The following is a 20,258-nucleotide window of genomic DNA, read 5'->3' on the forward strand; positions in this document are numbered from 1 at the left end:
TGCAGTGGGATCAGAGGGTAATGCAGTGGGATCAGAGGGTAATGGCTTGTAGAAAGTGGTGTTGGAGAGCTGCCGAGCAGCCTCTTGTTCATATTCTGACCTATTCATGATGATGACAGCACCTCCTTTGTCAGCCTTTTTGATTATGATGTCAGAGTTGTTCCTGAGGCTGTGGATGGCATTGTGTTCTGCACGGCTGAGGTTATGGGGCAAGTGATTCTTCTGTTCCACAATTTCAGCCCATGCACATCGGCAGAAGCACTCTATGTAGAAGTCCAATCTGTTGTTTCGACCTTCAGGAGGAATCCACCCAGAATCCTTCTTTTAGTAGTCTTGGTAGGAAGGATTCTGTGGGTTAGTATGTTATTCAGAGGTGTGTTGGAAACATTCCTTGAGTCGTGTAGCCAGACAGCCAGCCCCCCCCCTCCCCCCCGCCCTCAGACCAGCATTGCTGGAAACACAGGAGGAAGCCGGAACAGGGCACTTAACATATATTCCAGCACAGCCTTTGAAGCTGTGAAAGCACAGGTGTGCTGCTACAATGTGCCTCTGGGAGCAGATACAAGGATTAAGCTCACAGCAGGCAGAGGCCCTGTGACAGACATGGCTCTTAGCCCCTACTAAATAGCGTGATGCACACACACCAACATCCTAGGTGGGAAAATATTTACCCTGATAAAAGAAATGTCCAGTAGTCGACACTTATTGTTTCTCTCCCTTGCAAGTGTAAACTACTCTTGCGAAAGCTGGCGTCACCCAGACAGACCAGCCTCAATTTGGCATAAGAAAGGAGAAAGAGAATAAAGGAGTACAGAGGTATAAGCAGGGGACCTACAGCACCATGATTTTTGAGTGCTTTTCACTATCTATCTGCTGGTCAGATAAGTGACAGCCTCCCAAGGCTTCTGCAGCTAAGAGGGTCCCTAAGCCTTGTCCCTTATTCGTCTTTCCGCGGAATTGAGTGACCGATCCTGGCTTGGCACCGCTGGAATCGAGAGATGCAAGGAGGGCAAGAAGCACCCACACCTGATCTCCTATCTTTAGTGTACACATATTTTGAAATAGAGCTCTATACTTTGTTTTCTTTCTTGGGATTGTGGCTTCAGTTTTGTAACTTGTTTGTGTGTGTAACATCTCTACATTTAAATAAGTAGGCACTAGCAATTTTGTAACCACATGATTAGAATCTAGCTTAATAAATTTTGGTAACCATTTATGCATAAGCCTGACTTGTTTTCTCTGGTTTACTGTAAAGCAGCCAACACAATTAAAGAACCTCAGCCGTTTTGGCTCTAAAGCCTGGCCATTAGGTGAGAGTACTAAGAGCCTAGTGTTGAGTTGTGCCGCCTCCACGGGGCAAACTCTTGGGGCACCTGTCAGTCAATCCTGGCTGCCCGCTGCAAAGGAGCTCTGAGCTCTAGCAGTTAAAGTCACGGGTGGTTAGGACCTTGGGGCATCCGTCAGCCTAGCCCGGGCTGCCCGCCGCGAAGGGACAGTGCATCCTAACGGTTAAAGTCACGGATGGTATAAACGGGCATAGCTGGCACCTCACCAAACATCCTTGGCCGTCGGCTAACAGTCGGAGATGTTGAAAATAGGATTCTCGGTCACCACAGAACCATATCATGTTCGTGAGGGTGGAGGGGCAGAAGGAGAGGCCCTGAGATAGGACAGATTCTTCCGCTGGGCTAAGAGTATAGCTGGATAGATTAACAGTGTTGCTGGGTGGGTTAAGGGAACCACTGTTGTAGCATGTAGTAGTTTAGATAGTTTAGTGTCCTTTTTTGTTTGTAGAGAAGCAAAGTGTGTGTTGTAAATGGCGTGTCTAGTTTTTGTAAAGTCCAGCCATGAGAAAGTTTATGTGGAAGGTTTTTTTTTGTTTGTTTGTTTGTTTTTTTAATGAGAGTATCCAGTTTTGGGAGCTCATTCTTAATCTTTCCCTGTTTTGCTGTATAGCATGTTGATCAGGTATTTCCACAGTTTCTTTGAGAGCGTGTTGCACAATCTGTCAGCATAGTCTGTATGGTATGTAGATTATAGTGGATTTTTTACCTTCAGTCCTTTTGGTACGATGTCCATCTGTTTGCATTTGGAAAGGAAGATGTCTGTCTGTATCTGTACAAGTTTTTTCATGAGGTTGATGGATTTCCACTCCATACGGCTAAATTCAGGGTCTTGCATAATGACAGGTTTCAGAGTAGCAGCTGTGTTAGCCTGTATCCGCAAAAAGAAAAGGAGGACTTGTGGCACTTTAGACTAACACATTTATTTGAACATAAGCTTTCATGAGCTCACTTCATTGGTTGCATGCAGTGGAAAATACAGTAGGGAGATTTTTATATACACAGAGAACATGAAACAATGAGTGTTCCCATACACACTGTAACGAGAGTGATCAGGTAAGGTGAGCTATTACCAGTAGGAGAGAAAAAAAAAAAAAAAAACCTTTTGTAGTGATAATCAAGGTGGGCCATTTCCAGAAGTTGACAAGAGCATCTGAGAAGCAGTAGTGGGTGAAAGCTTTATACAGGGTAAAATGGATTTATTTGGGGTTTGGACCTCATTGGGAGTTGGGCATCTAAGTTTTAAAGATAGGAACACTTCTGTAAGCTGCTTTCAATTGAGACTATAGCTGTTAGCGGACGTGATTCAGACCTGGGTCTTGGTTTGGAGCACGCTAGTGGGTCTGGCTCAAAGCAGGCAGGGCAGCAAAGTCCTAAGCTGCCAGGGAAGGAAAGCAGGGGGAAGTAGTAGTCTTGGCACATCAGTTGGCAAGCCCAAGGGGGTTTCTGTGATCCAAGCCGTCACAGGGCCCTCTCGCTCTCACCAGTCTCAGCTATTGTTAGCCTTGGCAAGACGGGCTTGGGGGTAAAATAGTCCCTCGTGGCTGCACAGGGGCAGTCCGCTCCTTCTCTCAGCCAATCTTTTAGGCTTGTTTTTCTCTCCTAGGGGAGGGAATGCAGCCTCCCCTCCTGGAGAGGCCAGCTGTGTTGCTGTTCCTCGCCTACTAGCAGCTTGACTTCCCCACTCCCTCTCTCCCCAACAGTGGAGGGTTTAAAAAGGTCTCATGCAGCCCTTAGTTGGAATCAGCTGATCCTAATTGCCCTCAGGTAACTCCCTCTCATCTGATCCTAATTGATCTCTGGTAACCCCATCTCAGCTGAATCTGATGGACCTGTAGTCACCCCTCCTCAGTTGCTAGGGAGGAGGGCCTTTTACCCTTCTGGGACTGTTTTCTACCCTGCCCTTAGTTTATCACAAAGTAGTCCTAGCAGTATATACGTTTGTCAATTTAACAAAGAAATTGATATGTACCAGGCTTGTTCCCCCAAGGGGAGTTCCTGACACACTGCAAACCAAATACCCTGCTTCAGGTAGAACAAAACAAAACAGATTTATTAACTCTAAAGCTAGATTTAAGTGATTATAAGTCAAAGCATAACAAGTCAGATTTGATCAAATGAAATAAAAGTAAAACATTCTAAGCTGATCTTAACACTTTCAATGTCATTACAAACTTAGACGCTTCTCACCACAGGCTGGCTGGTTACTTTTCAGCTCTACAGTCGCTTGGTGGTGGTGGGGTCTGTAGATGTGGATGGAAGAGAGAAAGAGCATGGCAAAATGTCTCTCCCTTTTATCAGGTCCTTTCTTTCCTCTCGGCTTTGCCCCCCACTCCCCCTTCAGAGTCAGGGGAGCATTATCTCATTGCAGTCCTAAAGGAAGGGGGTGTAAGGATGCTGGTTTTGGCAGGACCCAACTGAGAGTGCCAATTCAGGACAAGTTGCTTCAAGCAGGGCAGTTACAGCCCAAGGCTGGGGTTTCTATGCACACCAAGGCAAACCAAACCAGCCAAACAGAGTAGACTTTGGTCTCACCCCACTGGCTAACCACAAGTCACACAAGCAATTCCCTTAGACACTCGTTTCCCAATATCACCACCAGTGTCACTCGTTATGGGGACAAATGGTTATGAAAACCAATACCCCAGTAAAAGAAAAAAGGTTCTCTCGATCCCAAAGGACCAAGCCCCAGACCCAGGTCAATATACAAATCCGATCTTACCCACAAATCACGCTTGTTGCCAATCCTTTCAAATCAAAAATCTAAAGGTTTATTCATAAAAGGAAAAAGATATAGATGAGAGCAAGAGTTGGTTAAATGGAATCCATTACATCCAGTCATGGCAAAGTTCTTGGTTCAGGCTTGTAGCAGTGATGGAATAAACTGCAGGTTCAAATCAAGTCTCTGGAGAGCATCCACAGCTGGGATGGGTCATCAGTCCTTTGTTCAAAGCTTCCATGTAGCAAAGTTCCTCTAAGGTATGAAGCAGGATTGAAGACAAGATAGAGGCATTAGCCTTTGAGAGTCTTTTCCACATGTAAGAACACCGCTTTGTTCTTACTGTGGAAAAACTACAGCAAAATGGAGTTTGGAGTCACATGGGCAAGTCCCTGCATACTTTGCTGAGTCACTAGGCATATCTGCCTTCTCTCAATTGGTCAATTGTATAGCTGATGGTCCTTAATGGGCCATCAAGCAGCTAGGCAGAGCAGGCACCAACTTGTTGGGGTGTCACCCAGAAGCGTAGCACAAGTTTGAAAGAGACAGTATAGAGCCAACATTCATAACTTTAACTACAAAAAGGACACCCACATATAAACAACACAATCATAACCAGCAAATCCTAACCTTGTCTTAGACACCTTATTTGACCCCCTTTATACAAGATTTGGTGCCACTACAGGGCCTTGGTTTCAACAATGATCTGTATGCTCCCAGATTATGTCAATAATGTCACAAGGGGTGACTCCCTCCAGGGAGTAACAGATTCTTTTGTTGCTGCTTGAGCCAGTGTCCACTGTTCCGGTGAGGCTGAGCACAGCTGGGCTTGTCCCATCCCTGTCCTGACAAGGTGTGAACTGCCTCTCTGTTCATGTTTTTACATGGGCTTGCTGAACAAGAAGTAGGACTGAGCGGACTTGTAGGGTCTAAAATTTTTCCATTGTTTTGTTTCTGAGTGCAGTTATGCAACAAAAAAAACACACTTCATTTGTAAGTTGCACTTTCATGATAAAGAGATTGCAGTACAGTACCTGTATGAGGTGAATTGAAAAAAAAATATTTTTCCATCATTTTTACAGTGCAAATATTTGTAATAAAAACATTGAGGGCTGTATACTTTGTAGCGTGTTGTAACTGAAATTGATATATTTGAAAGTGTAGAAAAACATCCAAAATATTTAACAAGTTTCAGGGGGGTAGCCTATTGTTTAATAGTGCAATTATGACTAATTTTTTTGAGTTAATTATGAGAGTTCACTACAATTAATTGAGTGCCCTAATTTAAACAAGTGTTGAAAAACTAAGGAGGGTGCAGGAAAGAGCTACAGAAATGGTTCAAGGACTGGAGAAGATGCCTTGCAGTGAACCCAGGAAGCTCAGGCTGTTCATCGTATCAACGCAATTGAGAGGTATCGGAGTTACTCTCCCTCTTGTGAGCCAGGTCTTCAAATTCAGGCTGGAGGCCATTTGGAAGATGCTTTAGGCAAACAGTTAGTAGGTTTGATATGGGAGGTAAAACAGAGAAGTTCCTGCCCTGTGATAACTAGATCAGGCTATAACGGGCCACTAGATCTTAAGAGGCATAAGAAGGGCCAGACTAGGTCAGACCAAGGGTCCATCTAGCCCAGTATCCTGTCTTCTGACTGGCCAATGCCAGGTGCCCCAGAGGGAATGAACAGAACCAGCAATCATCAAGTGATCTATCCCCTGTTGCTCATTCCCAGCTTTTGGCAAAGAAAGGCTAGGGATGCCATCCCTGACCATCCTGGCTAATAGTTGTTGGAACTATTTTCCATGAACTTATCTAGTTCTTTTGAACCCCGTTATAGTCTTGGCCTTCACAACATTCTCTGGCAAGGAGTTCTACAGGTTGACTGTGCGTTGTGTGAAGAAATACTTCCTTTTATTTGTTTTAAACCTGCTGCCGCCTAGTAATTTCACTTGGTGACCCTTAGTGTTCTTGTGTCATGAGGAGTAAATAACAGTTCCTTATTCACAAAAAGGAGGACTTGTGGCACCTTAGAGGCTAACCAATTTATTTGAGCATAAGCTTTCGAGAGCTACAGTTCACTTCATCGGATGCATAAAGTACAGTGAGGAGATTTTATACATAAAATGTATATTTTTTTCCATGGTCTGTGTGTATGTATAAAGTCTCCTCACTGTACTTTCCACTTTATGCATCCGATGAAGTGAGCTGTAGCTCCTAAAAGCTTATGCTCAAATAAATTGGTTAGTCTCTAAGGTGCCACAAGTCCTCCTTTTCTTTTTGTGAATACAGACTAACACCGCTGCTACTCTGAAACAGTTCCTTATTCACTCTCTCCTCACCAATCATGATTTTATAGACCTCTATCGTATCCACCCTTCGTTGTCTTTTTTCCAAGCTGAAAAGTCCTAGACTTATTAATTGCTCCTCATAGGCGATGAAGGGTTCATGCCATCCAAACCACCTCTGTTGGGAAGGAAGAGTAGATGGGAAATCCACTTTCCAGAAGGGTTAATGTGGCACTTGTCAGACCATCAATATGGTCTCTTCTCAGAGTGCAGAACACAACACCACACTGTTTATACAAAGGGAAGTTTTATTTTTCAGTCTGGACACTAAGAACAAGTTTAAAAATATTTAAGTTTAAAAGCTTCAACTCCTCTCCAGGCTGCACCTTCCCATAGCAAGAGCCTCACAGAGAGCCTGCAGAGAAAGAGCCAGGAATTGAGACAAAATACAGGTGGGGGAAAGGTACTATGTTTATAAGCAGGCCTTAGGGTCAAATGTTACTTATACAAGGAAGCACTTTTTAGCCCCCCCCAAAGAGCTTCTGACTCAAAAACATCAGCCCATTTCTAGCAGTGGAGGAAAGTCCTCTAGGACACCAAGCTTTCAGGAAGTGACACTGGTTCAGTAATATTCACTTTGGGCAGGAAGCAGCTTTGCTAGCCTCTACCCTCATTTGGTATCTTTGTTTCACTTCTCCCTCTTTCCATGGGATTGTTGGCTCCCAGCTACAGGACACGTTCTGCTCATGAAAGCATGTGCCTTGAGCAAGTACCTTAGTAACTAGTGGAAGTAGAAATAAAGAGGTTTCTTCCCTTCAGAGATCGGTCAGCAAATGTCCTAGATGAGTACAAGACATGCCCAAGACATAAGTACAGTAAGACCCAGGGCTGACCCAGTGCAGCTGGGACATGCAGGGTCTTATGACCAGCTTCTGAAACATCAAGTTATGACCCTTCCCCACCTCCCAGACAGTTAGAATAGTTTAGTCCCACTCCCATGGTGCCCCTGCCTTGTACCTTTTCTCCAGGAGTGACCTTTTGGAGTCCATGCTGCTGAGGTGCTCCCGGCCTGCATCTGCTGGTTTCCATCCCAGCCTGTCTCACCAAGACTGGACAATGAGATGGAAACGGAGAGGAGTTAGTATATACACCAGGATGAGGAGTTAGCATGGCCCATCTCAGACTGCCAGATAGTCCACAGGACATGCCTGCATCATGGGACTGCCTCCATAAGCCCCACTCCCAGTGCCACATGCAGCTAGCTGAAGAGACTTGTCAGCATGTCCCCACTTTAGTCCTGGTTACCCAGCTCTGAAGGCCAGTTCTAAATAGAACCCCATAGCATTCCCTGGGATCTGCTACCTGTGTGTGCTTGAGGGTCCCCCTTCTGCCAGCTGGGCTTTCCCGGTAGTGTGTGTCTATGACATTCCATGCCAGCGTGCACTGGATTGTTTCCCCATAATACCCCTGGTAACAGGCAAGTCTCGTCCCCAGGGCAGGGGCAATGCATTGGTTGTAAGCTGCCATGTGCCTTCCCAGTGCAGCCCACATGAAGGATGGCTCCCTCCCACCTTGGCAAACAGCAGCTGTTGAGGCACCTGCCTGGATTTTACTCCAGGCCAGAAGGGTTTGTGGAGAACGTGCCCATAGTGTCTGGATCATGAGATCTCTGGGGCATAAACAGTCTTGGCTTGTTTGCCTGGCACAGCGGGGTCCTGCTCCCCATCTGACGTCCCCAGGTGCTACCACCACTCTGATCCCGCTTAGAAAATGCATTTACATTAGCTGGCATAAGTCAGCATTTCCTGCTGCCATGGGGTACCAGCCATGTGTTAAACGGGAGAAGGAGCAGGACAGGTTCCACTCACAAAGCAAGGATTTCAGGGTGAAGTAGCCAACAGCTGACTGCTCCTGCATATCCAGTCTTGCCTTGGAACTCAACCTGCCTTCCCTTAGGTAACATTTCACTTACAGCAAGATCCCCCCACATCTCTGGTGTTCAGTCATTTGTCCCCCAAAGCTACAGCGTGGCTTCCATTCCACTGAACTCTGGATCCCCTGCCCCTCGTGCCCCTGTAACTGCCAGGGTTCAAGAGCTTGGTAACTCGCCACACTGCATTGTCCAAGGCCAGGTGTACGCCCCTCCCCCTGAGCCATGTAGCTATACCGCCCTAGCCCCTCAGGTAGGCCATGCTGGGTTGACAAGAGGGCTCCTCCCATCGACATAGCAACTGCCTCCTGGGGAGGTGGATTAGCTACGCCCTCCCATTGGCACAGGAGTGTCTTCACTAAAGCGCTACAGCTGTAGTGCTGTACATGAAGACAAGCCCTGAGCCACGAGAAGGGTTAAGGACCAAGGAGCCCCAGTGCTCTCAGTTACATGGGCACAAGCTAGGAGATGCTCCAGGATGTCTGTGAAATTGCTAATGGAATTTTACAGACTCTGGCCCAGACAGATCCAAAGGAACAGAAACTGGGCTGGGCTTCCCCCCTCGTGCACATGTAGCGAAGGGAACACAGCAGGTATTTCTAATAGGGTTGCTGCCTCCGGCATGGCCACCTTCAGTGTCCCTTTCCTCAGGGCTCCTCAGTGGTTTCACAGAGGCTCTCCTAGCCGGTTACGCCCTTACTGAGGCTGACTTAGCACAAACAGCTCCAAAAACAGAGTCCTCCAAGCCCCAGGCAAGAGTGCATATATTTTAAAGGTTTGGATCACACCACTCACAGGCCTTTCTGGCCTTGGCAGGCCGCTCCCAGTCCTACCCAGCTGGAGCCACCTTCTTCTCTGCAGCTTCCCCAGAACTTTTCCTTACCTATCACAGAGACTGCACTGGTGGGTCACATGACCCAGTCACATGACCTCCATTTTCCCACTTGGGGAAAAAATGTCACAGATGGGGCCAAGACTTATGGGGCTAGTGGCTCTCTGACTCAGGCAGGAGTCTCCAAGCAGTTCTCTTGGTGGCTCCATTTATGCTCAGCAGAACCATGTAATGGGCCAGTCAGAGGTGAAAGTAAGCCGGTACGCCCTGGTACAGTGCACCGCCAAGAGCCGGTGGGCTGTACCAGGGTGGATCAGCTTCCCCAGGCGCGATTTAAAGGGCTTGCGGCTCCCAGCAGTGGGTGGAGCCCCCGGTCCTTTAAATTTCTGCCAGAGCTCTGCTGCCGGAGCCCTGGGGTAGCGGCGGTGGGGCTGGGGCAGCGATTTAAAGGGCCCGGGGTGGTAGCGGCAGCTGGAGCGCTGTCCCTGGAGACCTGGCGGCAGGGCTCTGGGGACAATTTAAAGGGCCCAGGCTGCCGCTACCGCCCCGGGCCCTTTAAACAGCTGCCAGAGGCCCCGGCTGCTGCTGTTACCCTGGGGAGGGGGAAGAAGGCACTTGCCGGTACAGGGTGGGCTGGCTGTGGCTCTGACCTCCCGCAGCCCCACCCCTTCCACCTGAGGCCCCACCCCTTCCGGGGGCCAGAGCCAGCCCCAGCCCAGCCCTGTACTGGTAAGTCCCTAGACTTGCTTTCACCCCTGGGCCCAGTTCTGACCTCAGTTACACTCCTGCAATCTACAGCCGTTAGTCACGCTGTTCAGGTGTAACATGAGCAGAAGCAGGCCAATTACAGCTGCCATAACCATACAGCTAAGGGTAGCCTAGAATTCCTCCTTACCTGTAAGGGGTTAAGAAGCTCAAATAACCTGGTTGGCACCTGACCAAAAGGACCAATCTGGGGAGGGGGAGGATTTGTTGGGTGTTCTGTCTCTCAGCGGCGGAGAACCAGCTGAGCAGCGGGGACAGCAGAGCAGCACACAGCAGGAGTTTGCCTGGGACTGGTAAGTATCCGAGTCTGTGTTTGTTTGCTTGCTGAGGAAGTATCGGAGCGTGTGTTTGCTGGGGGGGCAGTGTGAGAGCCTGAGTGAGTGTCTGATTGGCTGCTAGCCTGCAGGGGGCGGGCAGTAGGGTGTCTGTTTGTTTGCGACAGGGAAGCCTGGCTGTTTAAAAATAGCCAGAGCTTCGCGAACCAGCTGAGCGGCGGGGACAGCAGAGCAGCACACAGCAGGAGTTTGCCTGGGAGTTCGCCTGGAGGGAGCCCAGTGAGGCTTACGTCTTGCAAACTGCTCTGAGGAAGCTCATAGTAGGAAGGTGATATGGAAGGGGGGGGTTCAGCTGTTGTGACCTGCACTGGATGTGCCATGTTTGTCTTTCTTCCACAGGACAGAAGCGACTTTGTCTGTACAAAGTGCAAGCTGGTCTCCATATTGGAAGAGAAGATTGAAGGTCTGGAGCAACAGATAACAACCCTGCGTTGCATACGGGAAACTGAGGATTTCCTGGACGAAACTCAGGATAGGCTTCTAGGGGCACAAAGCTCTACAGATATAGAGCAGGTTGCACAGAGGAGCCAAGAGACCAGTGAAGAAGCTTGGCAACATGTGACCTCCAGAAGAGGTAAGCGGAATGTCCGGGTTCCAGTAACACAGACACAGGTAACTAACCGCTTTCATGTTCTCTCCACAGGTATCGTTGCGGAGAGTGGACCAGATGATATGTCTGGGGCGAGAAAGCAGAAGGAGACTCCGCTGGTTGGAAGGCATGAGATGCGCTGTCCTGAGGTTGGGGGTTCCACGACCACCACCCCCAAGAGGAGAAGGCGGGTGGTGGTGGTCGGGGACTCTCTCCTCCGGGGGACTGAGTCATCTATCTGCCGCCCTGACCGGGAAAACCGAGAAGTCTGCTGCTTGCCAGGGGCTAAGATTCGTGATGTGACGGAGAGACTGCCGAGACTCATCAAGCCCTCGGATCGCTACCCCTTCCTGCTTCTCCACGTGGGCACCAATGATACTGCCAAGAATGACCTTGAGCGGATCACTGCGGACTATGTGGCTCTAGGAAGAAGAATAAAGGAGTTGGAGGCGCAAGTGGTGTTCTCGTCCATCCTCCCCGTGGAAGGAAAAGGCCTAGGTAGGGAGCGTCGAATCGTGGAAGTCAACGAATGGCTACGCAGATGGTGTCGGAGAGAAGGCTTTGGTTTCTTTGACCATGGGATGGTGTTCCATGAAGGAGGAGTGCTGGGTAGAGACGGGCTCCATCTTACGAACAGAGGGAAGAGCATCTTTGCCAGCAGGCTGGCTAACCTAGTGAGGAGGGCTTTAAACTAGGTTCACCGGGGGAAGGAGACCAAAGCCCTGAGGCAAGTGGGAAAGCGGGATACCGGGAGGAAGCACAGGCAGGAATGTCTGTGAGGGGGAGGGCTCCTGCCTCATACTGGCAATGAGGGGCGATCAACAGGTTATCTCAAGTGCTTATATACGAATGCACAAAGCCTTGGAAACAAGCAGGGAGAACTGGAGGTCCTGGTGATGTCAAGGAACTATGACGTGATCGGAATAACAGAGACTTGGTGGGATAACTCATATGACTGGAGTACTGTCATGGATGGTTATAAACTGTTCAGGAAGGACAGGCAGGGCAGAAAAGGTGGGGGAGTAGCACTGTATGTAAGGGAGCAGTATGACTGCTCAGAGCTCCGGTACGAAACTGCAGAAAAACCTGAGTGTCTCTGGATTAAGTTTAGAAGTGTGTGCAACAAGAGTGATGTAGTGGTGGGAGTCTGCTATAGACCACCGGACCAGGGGGATGAGGTGGATGAGGCTTTCTTCCGGCAGCTCACGGAAGCTACTAGATCGCATGCCCTGATTCTCATGGGTGACTTTAATTTTCCTGATATCTGCTGGGAGAGCAATACAGCGGTGCATAGACAATCCAGGAAGTTTTTGGAAAGCGTAGGGGACAATATCCTGGCGCAAGTGCTAGAGGAGCCAACTAGGGGGGGTGCTTTTCTTGACCTGCTGCTCACAAACCGGGTAGAATTAGTGGGGGAAGCAAAAGTGGATGGGAATCTGGGAGGCAGTGACCATGAGTTGGTTGAGTTCAGGATCCTGACGCAGGGAACAAAGGTAAGCAGCAGGATACGGACCCTGGACTTCAGGAAAGCAGACTTCGACTCCCTCAGGGAACGGATGGCCAGGATCCCCTGGGGGACTAACTTGAAGGGGAAAGGAGTCCAGGAGAGCTGGCTGTATTTCAAGGAATCCCTGTTGAGGTTACAGGGACAAACCATCCCGATGAGTCGAAAGAATAGTAAATATGGCAGGCGACCAACTTGGCTTAATGGTGAAATCCTAGCGGATCTTAAACATAAAAAAGAAGCTTACAAGAAGTGGAAGGTTGGACATATGACCAGGGAAGAGTATAAAAATATTGCTCGGGCATGTAGGAATGTTATCAGGAGGGCCAAATCGCACCTGGAGCTGCAGCTAGCCAGAGATGTCAAGAGTAACAAGAAGGGTTTCTTCAGGTATGTTGGCAACAAGAAGAAAGCCAAGGAATGTGTGGGCCCCTTACTGAATGAGGGAGGCAACCTAGTGACAGAGGATGTGGAAAAAGCTAATGTACTCAATGCTTTTTTTGCCTCTGTTTTCACTAACAAGGTCAGCTCCCAGACTGCTGCGCTGGGCATCACAAAATGCGGAAGAGATGGCCAGCCCTCTGTGGAGATAGAGGCGGTTAGGGACTATTTAGAAAAGCTGGACGTGCACAAGTCCATGGGGCCGGACGAGTTGCATCCGAGAGTGCTGAAGGAATTGGCGGCTGTGATTGCAGAGCCACTGGCCATTATCTTTGAAAACTCGTGGCGAACCGGGGAAGTCCCGGATGACTGGAAAAAGGCTAATGTAGTGCCAATCTTTAAAAAAGGGAAGAAGGAAGATCCTGGGAACTACAGGCCAGTCAGCCTCACCTCAGTCCCTGGAAAAATCATGGAGCAGGTCCTCAAAGAATCAATCCTGAAGCACTTGCATGAGAGGAAAGTGATCAGGAACAGCCAGCATGGATTCACCAAGGGAAGGTCATGCCTGACTAATCTAATCGCCTTTTATGATGAGATTACTGGTTCTGTGGATGAAGGGAAAGCAGTGGATGTATTGTTTCTTGACTTTAGCAAAGCTTTTGACACGGTCTCCCATAGTATTCTTGTCAGCAAGTTAAGGAAGTATGGGCTGGATGAATGCACTATAAGGTGGGTAGAAAGCTGGCTAAATTGTCGGGCTCAACGGGTAGTGATCAATGGCTCCATGTCTAGTTGGCAGCCGGTATCAAGTGGAGTGCCCCAAGGGTCGGTCCTGGGGCCGGTTTTATTCAATATCTTCATAAATGATCTGGAGGATGGTGTGGATTGCACTCTCAGCAAATTTGCGGATGATACTAAACTGGGAGGAGTGGTAGATACGCTGGAGGGGAGGGATAGGATACAGAAGGACCTAGACCAATTGGAAGATTGGGCCAAAAGGAATCTGATGAGGTTCAATAAGGATAAGTGCAGGGTCCTGCACTTAGGACGGAAGAACCCAATGCACAGCTACAGACTAGGGACCGAATGGCTAGGCAGCAGTTCTGCAGAAAAGGACCTAGGGGTGACACTGGACGAGAAGCTGGATATGAGTCAGCAGTGTGCCCTTGTTGCCAAGAAGGCCAATGGCATTTTGGGATGTATAAGTAGGGGCATAGCGAGCAGATCGAGGGACGTGATCGTTCCCCTCTATTCGACATTGGTGAGGCCTCATCTGGAGTACTGTGTCCAGTTTTGGGCCCCACACTTCAAGAAGGATGTGGATAAATTGGAGAGAGTCCAGCGAAGGGCAACAAAAATGATTAGGGGACTGGAACACATGAGTTATGAGGAGAGGCTGAGGGAGCTGGGATTGTTTAGCCTGCAGAAGAGAAGAATGAGGGGGGATTTGATAGCTGCTTTCAACTACCTGAAAGGGGGTTCCAAAGAGGATGGCTCTAGACTGTTCTCAATGGTAGCAGATGACAGAACGAGGAGTAATGGTCTCAAGTTGCAGTGGGGGAGGTTTAGATTGGATATTAGGAAAAACTTTTTCACTAAGAGGGTGGTGAAACACTGGAATGCGTTACCTAGGGAGGTGGTAGAATCTCCTTCCTTAGAGGTTTTTAAGGTCAGGCTTGACAAAGCCCTGGCTGGGATGATTTAACTGGGAATTGGTCCTGCTTTGAGCAGGGGGTTGGACTAGATGACCTTCTGGGGTCCCTTCCAACCCTGATATTCTATGATTCTATGATTCCTGGTACTGAGAGGGCCAGGCCAAAAAAAAAAAAAAAAAAAAATCTATTTTCTCCAAGCAATCCTGAACCAGTCTAATATTATAAAAATAGTAAGTAAACCCAGGCAAGGAATGTTAGATTATCTTTTGTTTTAGCTTGTGAATTTTCCCTTTGCTAGAGGGAGGTTTATTTCTGTTTTTTGTAACTTTGAACTAAGCCTAGACGGAGTTCCTCTGTGTTTGTGAATCTTTTGTTACCCTGTAAAGTTCTTCCATCCTGATTTTACAGAGGTGATTCTTTTACCTTTTCTCTAAATAAAGTTCTTCTTTTAAGAACCTGATTTATTTTCAGTGTCCTAAGACCTGGGGGGAGGGGTGGTTGATCTGTGCTCACTTTGTAACCAATTGGTTAGGATATTATTCTCAAACCTCCCCAGGAAAGGGGGTGTAAGGGCTCCAAGTGGCCCTCCCTGAATGTTTGCTTAAATCACTTGGTGGTGGCAGCATACTGTCCAAGGACGAAAGAGGTTAAAAATTCCTCAAGGCACAAATCCAAGCTCGTAGAAATAAGCTTGGGGGTCATTCACGCGGGTCCCTGCAACTGTACCCCAGAGTTCAGAGTGGGAAGGGAACCCTGACAACAGCCTTGGGTATTGCAGGGGTATTTCTAGTGAAGTTCTGTTAGATTTCTGGTCACCCAACTAGAACGGCAGAATCCAAGAGTGACTATTGCAGGAGTGCACGGAGTTATTAGAAGGGCAAGAACCCAGTTGGCCAGACAGTGTGGCCAGCCACAAGTGTTAAAACACAAACCAACCTAAAAGTCAGGCCCCAAAACCCCATGAAATCTTGGGAGTTGGTTTCTTTGTCTGCTGGTTATGTAGCATTTAGGCTTACACAGACTTTTTCAACCTTTTCTCTCAACCAGGAGGGCTAGACACCTGTTTGAAATCATTCTCGGCTTCCCAGCTGTGGGGCTTTACAAAAAAAGCCACCAAGGTTCATGAGCCTTCAATATAGTTACCCAAGTTAGCAGCACCGCCAGTGCCATAGCTGTTGATGCCAGTAGAGCTGGGACAGTCACGCCAGTGGGGGACCCGGCATGATCGGTGACCCTCTTTTCCCAAAGGGGTGCAAAGTGGCTGCTAGAACACATGAAAGGAGAGTTAGCTCTTACCTTTGACTTGCGCTTAAGGTGCAGTTTGCCTTGAAGCCAATAACAAAAGGAGAAGTGGCAGCAGACTCATCTGCCTCTGAGGAGGAAAAGCTTAGTGTGAGTGCACAATGAAAGGCTACTGGATAGGTTTAAACACACCAAGACTCTACACCCACAGATCACATGAACAGGAGGCCATTGGCCCTGCTCTCTCCCCAGCCCACTTACTTGGAACAGATCCTGTTCCAGAGTTCTCCTTAGTTGTGCTTCAGAAGGAAAATGTAACTCCATGCTCTGGGTGTCCTAAGCCTCTAACTGCTGGAAGTGGCCCACTTGGAAGTTGACCTGTTCTGTTCACCACCTCTGAAGCAGCTGGTGCTGGCCACTGTCAGAAGACCAGATACTGGGCTAGATGGAACATTGGTTTGACCCAGTATGGCCGTTATTATGAATGCCCACTGTGCTAGCCCTGATCCTGCTGCCCTCCTGAGTTATAAGGGGCATGGACAAGCAGAGGAACCACAATGCCAAGGTGCTAGCCGGTCTGGTGAAAGGGGTTCTCTTGGGATTTGGGAGCATTGCCAACACCCTGAAGGGTTAACATGCTCAGGCCCTCAGTAACAGCCCAGAGAGGTTTTATACCTGCACAACAGTTAAGTTTGCAGTTGATAGGGCTGGGGCCTGCCAGAGGGTTGGAGCAGGATATAGGCTTGTTTGCAAGAGACTTTTCCTGACCACAAGGCTGACAACTCCAGAGATGTTTGCAGTGTTGGTGTAGCAGTGTCTGTCCCAGGATGAGAGAGATGGGGTAGGGGAGGCGATCTCTTATTGGATCAATATCAGTTGGTGAGAAACTTTGGAACCACAAAGAGCTCATCTTCAGGGCTGGGAACGGTACTCAGAACATCACAGCTAAACACAAATGGAACAGATGGCATATTCTAAACAAAGGGACCATTCAATGTGAAGTGAATTGTTAAAACCCCTCCAATCATTGGGGCGGGCGGGATTGTTAGTTGGTTACAGATTGTTGTAATAAGCCATAAATCCAGTGAGGAGTCTAGGGGCATCTTAAAGACCAAGCTTTCATGGGTTAAAAAACCCAAACAGTCCTATTTCAGATGCATGGAGTGAAAATTACAGATGCAGGCATAGATATACTGAGATATGAAGAGGAGGGAGTTGGTTCTCCACTTGTAAAATAACTCCCTTCTCCTCATATCTCAGTACATTTATGCCTGCCTCTAATTTTTACCTCCATGCATCCGAAGTGGGATTTTTTTTTTTAATTATTAAAACCCATGAAAGCTTATGCCCAAATAAATCTGTTAGTCCTTAGGGTGCCACCAGACTCATTGTTTTTGTGGATACAGACTAACATGGCTACCCCTCTGATACATAAATCCAGTCTCTCTTCAGTTCATGATTTTTAATGTCTAGCAAAGTTAGGAATTTAAGCTCTCCAGCCTGTCTTTTGAAGGGTGTGTGCAGGTTTCCTTTGAGGATAAGGACGGAGGTCAGATAGAGTGAGTACTTAGAAAAATGTTAAGACAAAAACATCCTCTCACCTGTAGGTGAACAATTTTCAGAGAGAGTTCATTTGAGAGCACAGTGATGGTCTGACCAGTTTCACCCCCATAGTTATTGGGGCATTTAGTACACCGCATTATCTGACAGGCATGTGAAGGCCCACCCTGGATTTTGAAAGAGGTGTTGGGGGGGAGGGGGTTTGATTACTGTAGCAGTGGAAATATATCTACAAGTTTTGCATCTGTTGTTCTAGATGGGACTGGTGCTGCTTTGGGTTGGTGTGTTCTGTCTGTGGGGACCTTGCTTCAGATTAGCTTGGAGCTGCAGAAGAAGGGGTTCAGGAGAGATCTTTCAGGAGGGGTCCCTACCTGGTAGGTGTTGTACTGGTTTGGATTGCAGTATGGGGTGGCAGGTGACAACTAGGGGTGTATGGTCAGACGGGGTGTTTTATTTCCCTATTGAAGCAGGTTCTCAGGCTATTTGGGTGCCAAAAAAAACCAAAAACAAAAACCATTATCTACGGGTAGATGTTAAGATACCACAGAATATGTTCCAAGGAGCAAGTCCTGGATATATACACCTTAACATACTGAAAACTGCCTTTACCAAAGAAGGACACTCTAGAGAAGTAGCTCCCCCATCATGGAATGGGACACCCAAATACTCCAAGAGAACCTGCTTCAATACAGAAATATCCCCTCCCCCCAGCTCAACTGCACACCCCTGCTGCCTCACACTGGAATCCATATTGGGTATCAAACTGGCACACAGAGCACATGTATAAAGTTTGCTGACAATACCAAGCTAGGAGGGGTTGCAAGTGCTTTGGAGGATATGATTAAAATTCAAAATGATCTGGACAAACTGGAGAAATGGTTTGAAGTAAATGGTAGTTTGAGTAGCGAGTTCTAAAATGCTTAACCTGTCCTTGCTGGAGTAATTACCCCTATGGCAAATTATATTAAAAAAGAACAAACTAGGTTTGTTTCTACTGGTGGCGCACATCCACACATACCTCGGTGCATATAACAAAAATGTATTCTACACATGGATGGAAAAAAAATAAATAACCCTGCCTATGAGTAAAGCTGTGAGTTTGTCAGAGTCATGGATTCCATGACCTCCGTGACTTCTGCAGCAGCCAGTGTGTCTGGCTCTGGGGCTGACTGAGCAACTCAGTCCGGGACAGTTGCACTAGTTGCTGCTGGGTCAGTCTTGGGCCACACCCCACCCAACAGCAGGAGGAGCCGTTTGGGTGAGAGGAGGTGAGGGCTCTGGGTGATGCTTACCTGTGGGGAGGGGGGCTCCCTGGAAGCAGCAACATGTCCCTCAGCTTCTACCTCTGTGCACTGCCTCCACCTGCAGGCACTGCCCTTGCAGCTCCCATTGGCCATGGTTCCCTGCCCCAGCACCCCTGGCACTCCCAAGATTTAGTCAGGGGTACAGGACAAGTCATGGACAGGTCAAGGGATGTGACTTTGTTCATGGCCCATGACCTGTCAATGACTTACTAAAAAATACCAGTGACTAAACCATAGCCTTACCTATAAGGGAAGATTGAAAAAGAAAAATTGGGTTTGTTTAGTCCAGAGAGAAAAGACTGAGGCGGGACATAAGTTTTCAAGTACATAAAAGGTTGTTACAAGGAAGGGAAAAAAGTTGTCCTCTAACTTCTGAAGATAGGCCAAGAAGCAATGGGCTTAAATAGCAGTAAGAGAGATTTAGGTTAGCCATAGGGGAAAAGACTGCCCTGACAGGAAGTTAAGCACTGGAATAGATTGTCTAGGGAGGTTGTGGAATCCCGGTCATTGTCTAACCTGCTCTTAAAGATGTCAAAACACCTGTCAGGGATGGTCTAGGTAATACTTAGTCTTGCCTTGAGTGCAGGGGACTGCACTCAAAGACCTCTTGAGGTCTCTTCCAGTCCTAAAATTCTAACTATAACCCATACTCAGTGGGGACCTCTCTGAAATAAATCTTTCCTGAACCCCATTTTCTGGTCTTCAGACAACTCCCCAGCCTCTCCAAGATCATCAGAAGCAAGCTCCCCACAGACCAGGACACCAACTCAGAGCAGGGTCTGCTGCTGCTTTAACAGTTGCAAAACCAACATACATGGCTCCACTTTCAAGATCCATGGTTGTATACATACCTATCAACGTGTGGTGTACCTCATCCAGGGCACTAAATGCCAACAACAACGTGGGTGAAGCCAGCCAGCCAATTGCTACGCTATCGAATGACCTCTGACAGGAAAATAAGACAAGAACACCCTTTTACCTGCGGGCAAACACTTTTCACAAAACAATCACTCTGGGCTGGTCTACACTGGCATTTTACAGCCCTGCCACTGTCTCACTCAGGGGTGAGAAAAAACACCCCCCCTACAGCGCTGCAAGTGTCAGCACTGTAATGTGTCAGTACGGACAGCGCACCCGTGCCTGGAGCCGTGCCCCTTGTGGAGGTGGTTTAGAGCCCGGGGAGAGTGCTCCCTGAGTGCTGTGCTGAGCTGAGCTGCGACTACACAAGCCATGTTAGAGAACTGCTGCAGCACTGTAACGTTGCCAGTGTAGGCAAGCCCTCTATAGCTGGCCTCTCCGTCCCTGTCCTCAGGTGAAGCCTGCACAACCCCTGGAAAAGACAAGCCTGAAAGCTGAAATTCCTAACTTTGCTAGACATTCTTCAATCCATGATTTTTAGACACTGGATTTATGGTTTTGTACAGTAATCTATAATCCGCTCACAACTCTCCCCACCTCCCATGACTGGAGAGGTGTTAACAGGCCACTTCACCATGAATGGTCCCTTGAAATGGGTTAACTACTTATGCAAGAGCCAGCAGGAGGGCTCAGTCCTGCCCCGGAGGAGCCAATGGTTGCTCTCACTGATTTTAGCAGCAGGGATCTGGCCTTGTCCATGCTATGGGAATCTCCTCCCTGCAACTCCACTGCTTTGGATAAAACAGCAGGACCTGGGCACAGGAGAAACCTCAGCAGCTGGAAACAAAGTACCACCATATTAAACCTGCAGCCCCAGAGTCTTGATGCAAATTCCAACAATACTGAAGCTGTGGGAGCTCAGCAGGGGCAAGGTGGGGGGCCCTGCCAGTGCCCCCCAAAT

The 20,258-nt window shown here is 48.1% G+C and overlaps 1 protein-coding gene across 3 annotated transcripts in view; it reads right to left on the reverse strand.

The window, feature by feature from the left end:
- Window positions 1-1,726: 1,726 nt before the first annotated feature.
- The window catches only part of LOC140900931 (gametocyte-specific factor 1-like), a 31,230-nt gene continuing 12,698 nt past the window's right edge, over window positions 1,727-20,258 (reverse strand). Inside the window, exons 5-7 of one of the 3 annotated variants that reach the window (XM_073318941.1) lie at window positions 15,630-15,705; window positions 7,360-7,451; window positions 1,727-2,214 (exon numbers count right to left, since the gene is read on the reverse strand). In XM_073318941.1, coding sequence (XP_073175042.1) covers window positions 2,210-2,214; window positions 7,360-7,451; window positions 15,630-15,705 — 173 coding nt within the window. In that variant the 3' untranslated portion in view covers window positions 1,727-2,209. Of the gene's footprint in view, window positions 2,215-4,328; window positions 5,097-6,632; window positions 6,758-7,359; window positions 7,452-15,629; window positions 15,706-20,258 lie in introns of those variants that run through there. The other 2 variants (XM_073318939.1, XM_073318940.1) reach the window with 2 other exon arrangements.

Source organism: Lepidochelys kempii, chromosome 20 (assembly GCF_965140265.1).
Source record: "Lepidochelys kempii isolate rLepKem1 chromosome 20, rLepKem1.hap2, whole genome shotgun sequence".
Classification (NCBI taxonomy): Eukaryota; Metazoa; Chordata; order Testudines; family Cheloniidae; genus Lepidochelys; species Lepidochelys kempii.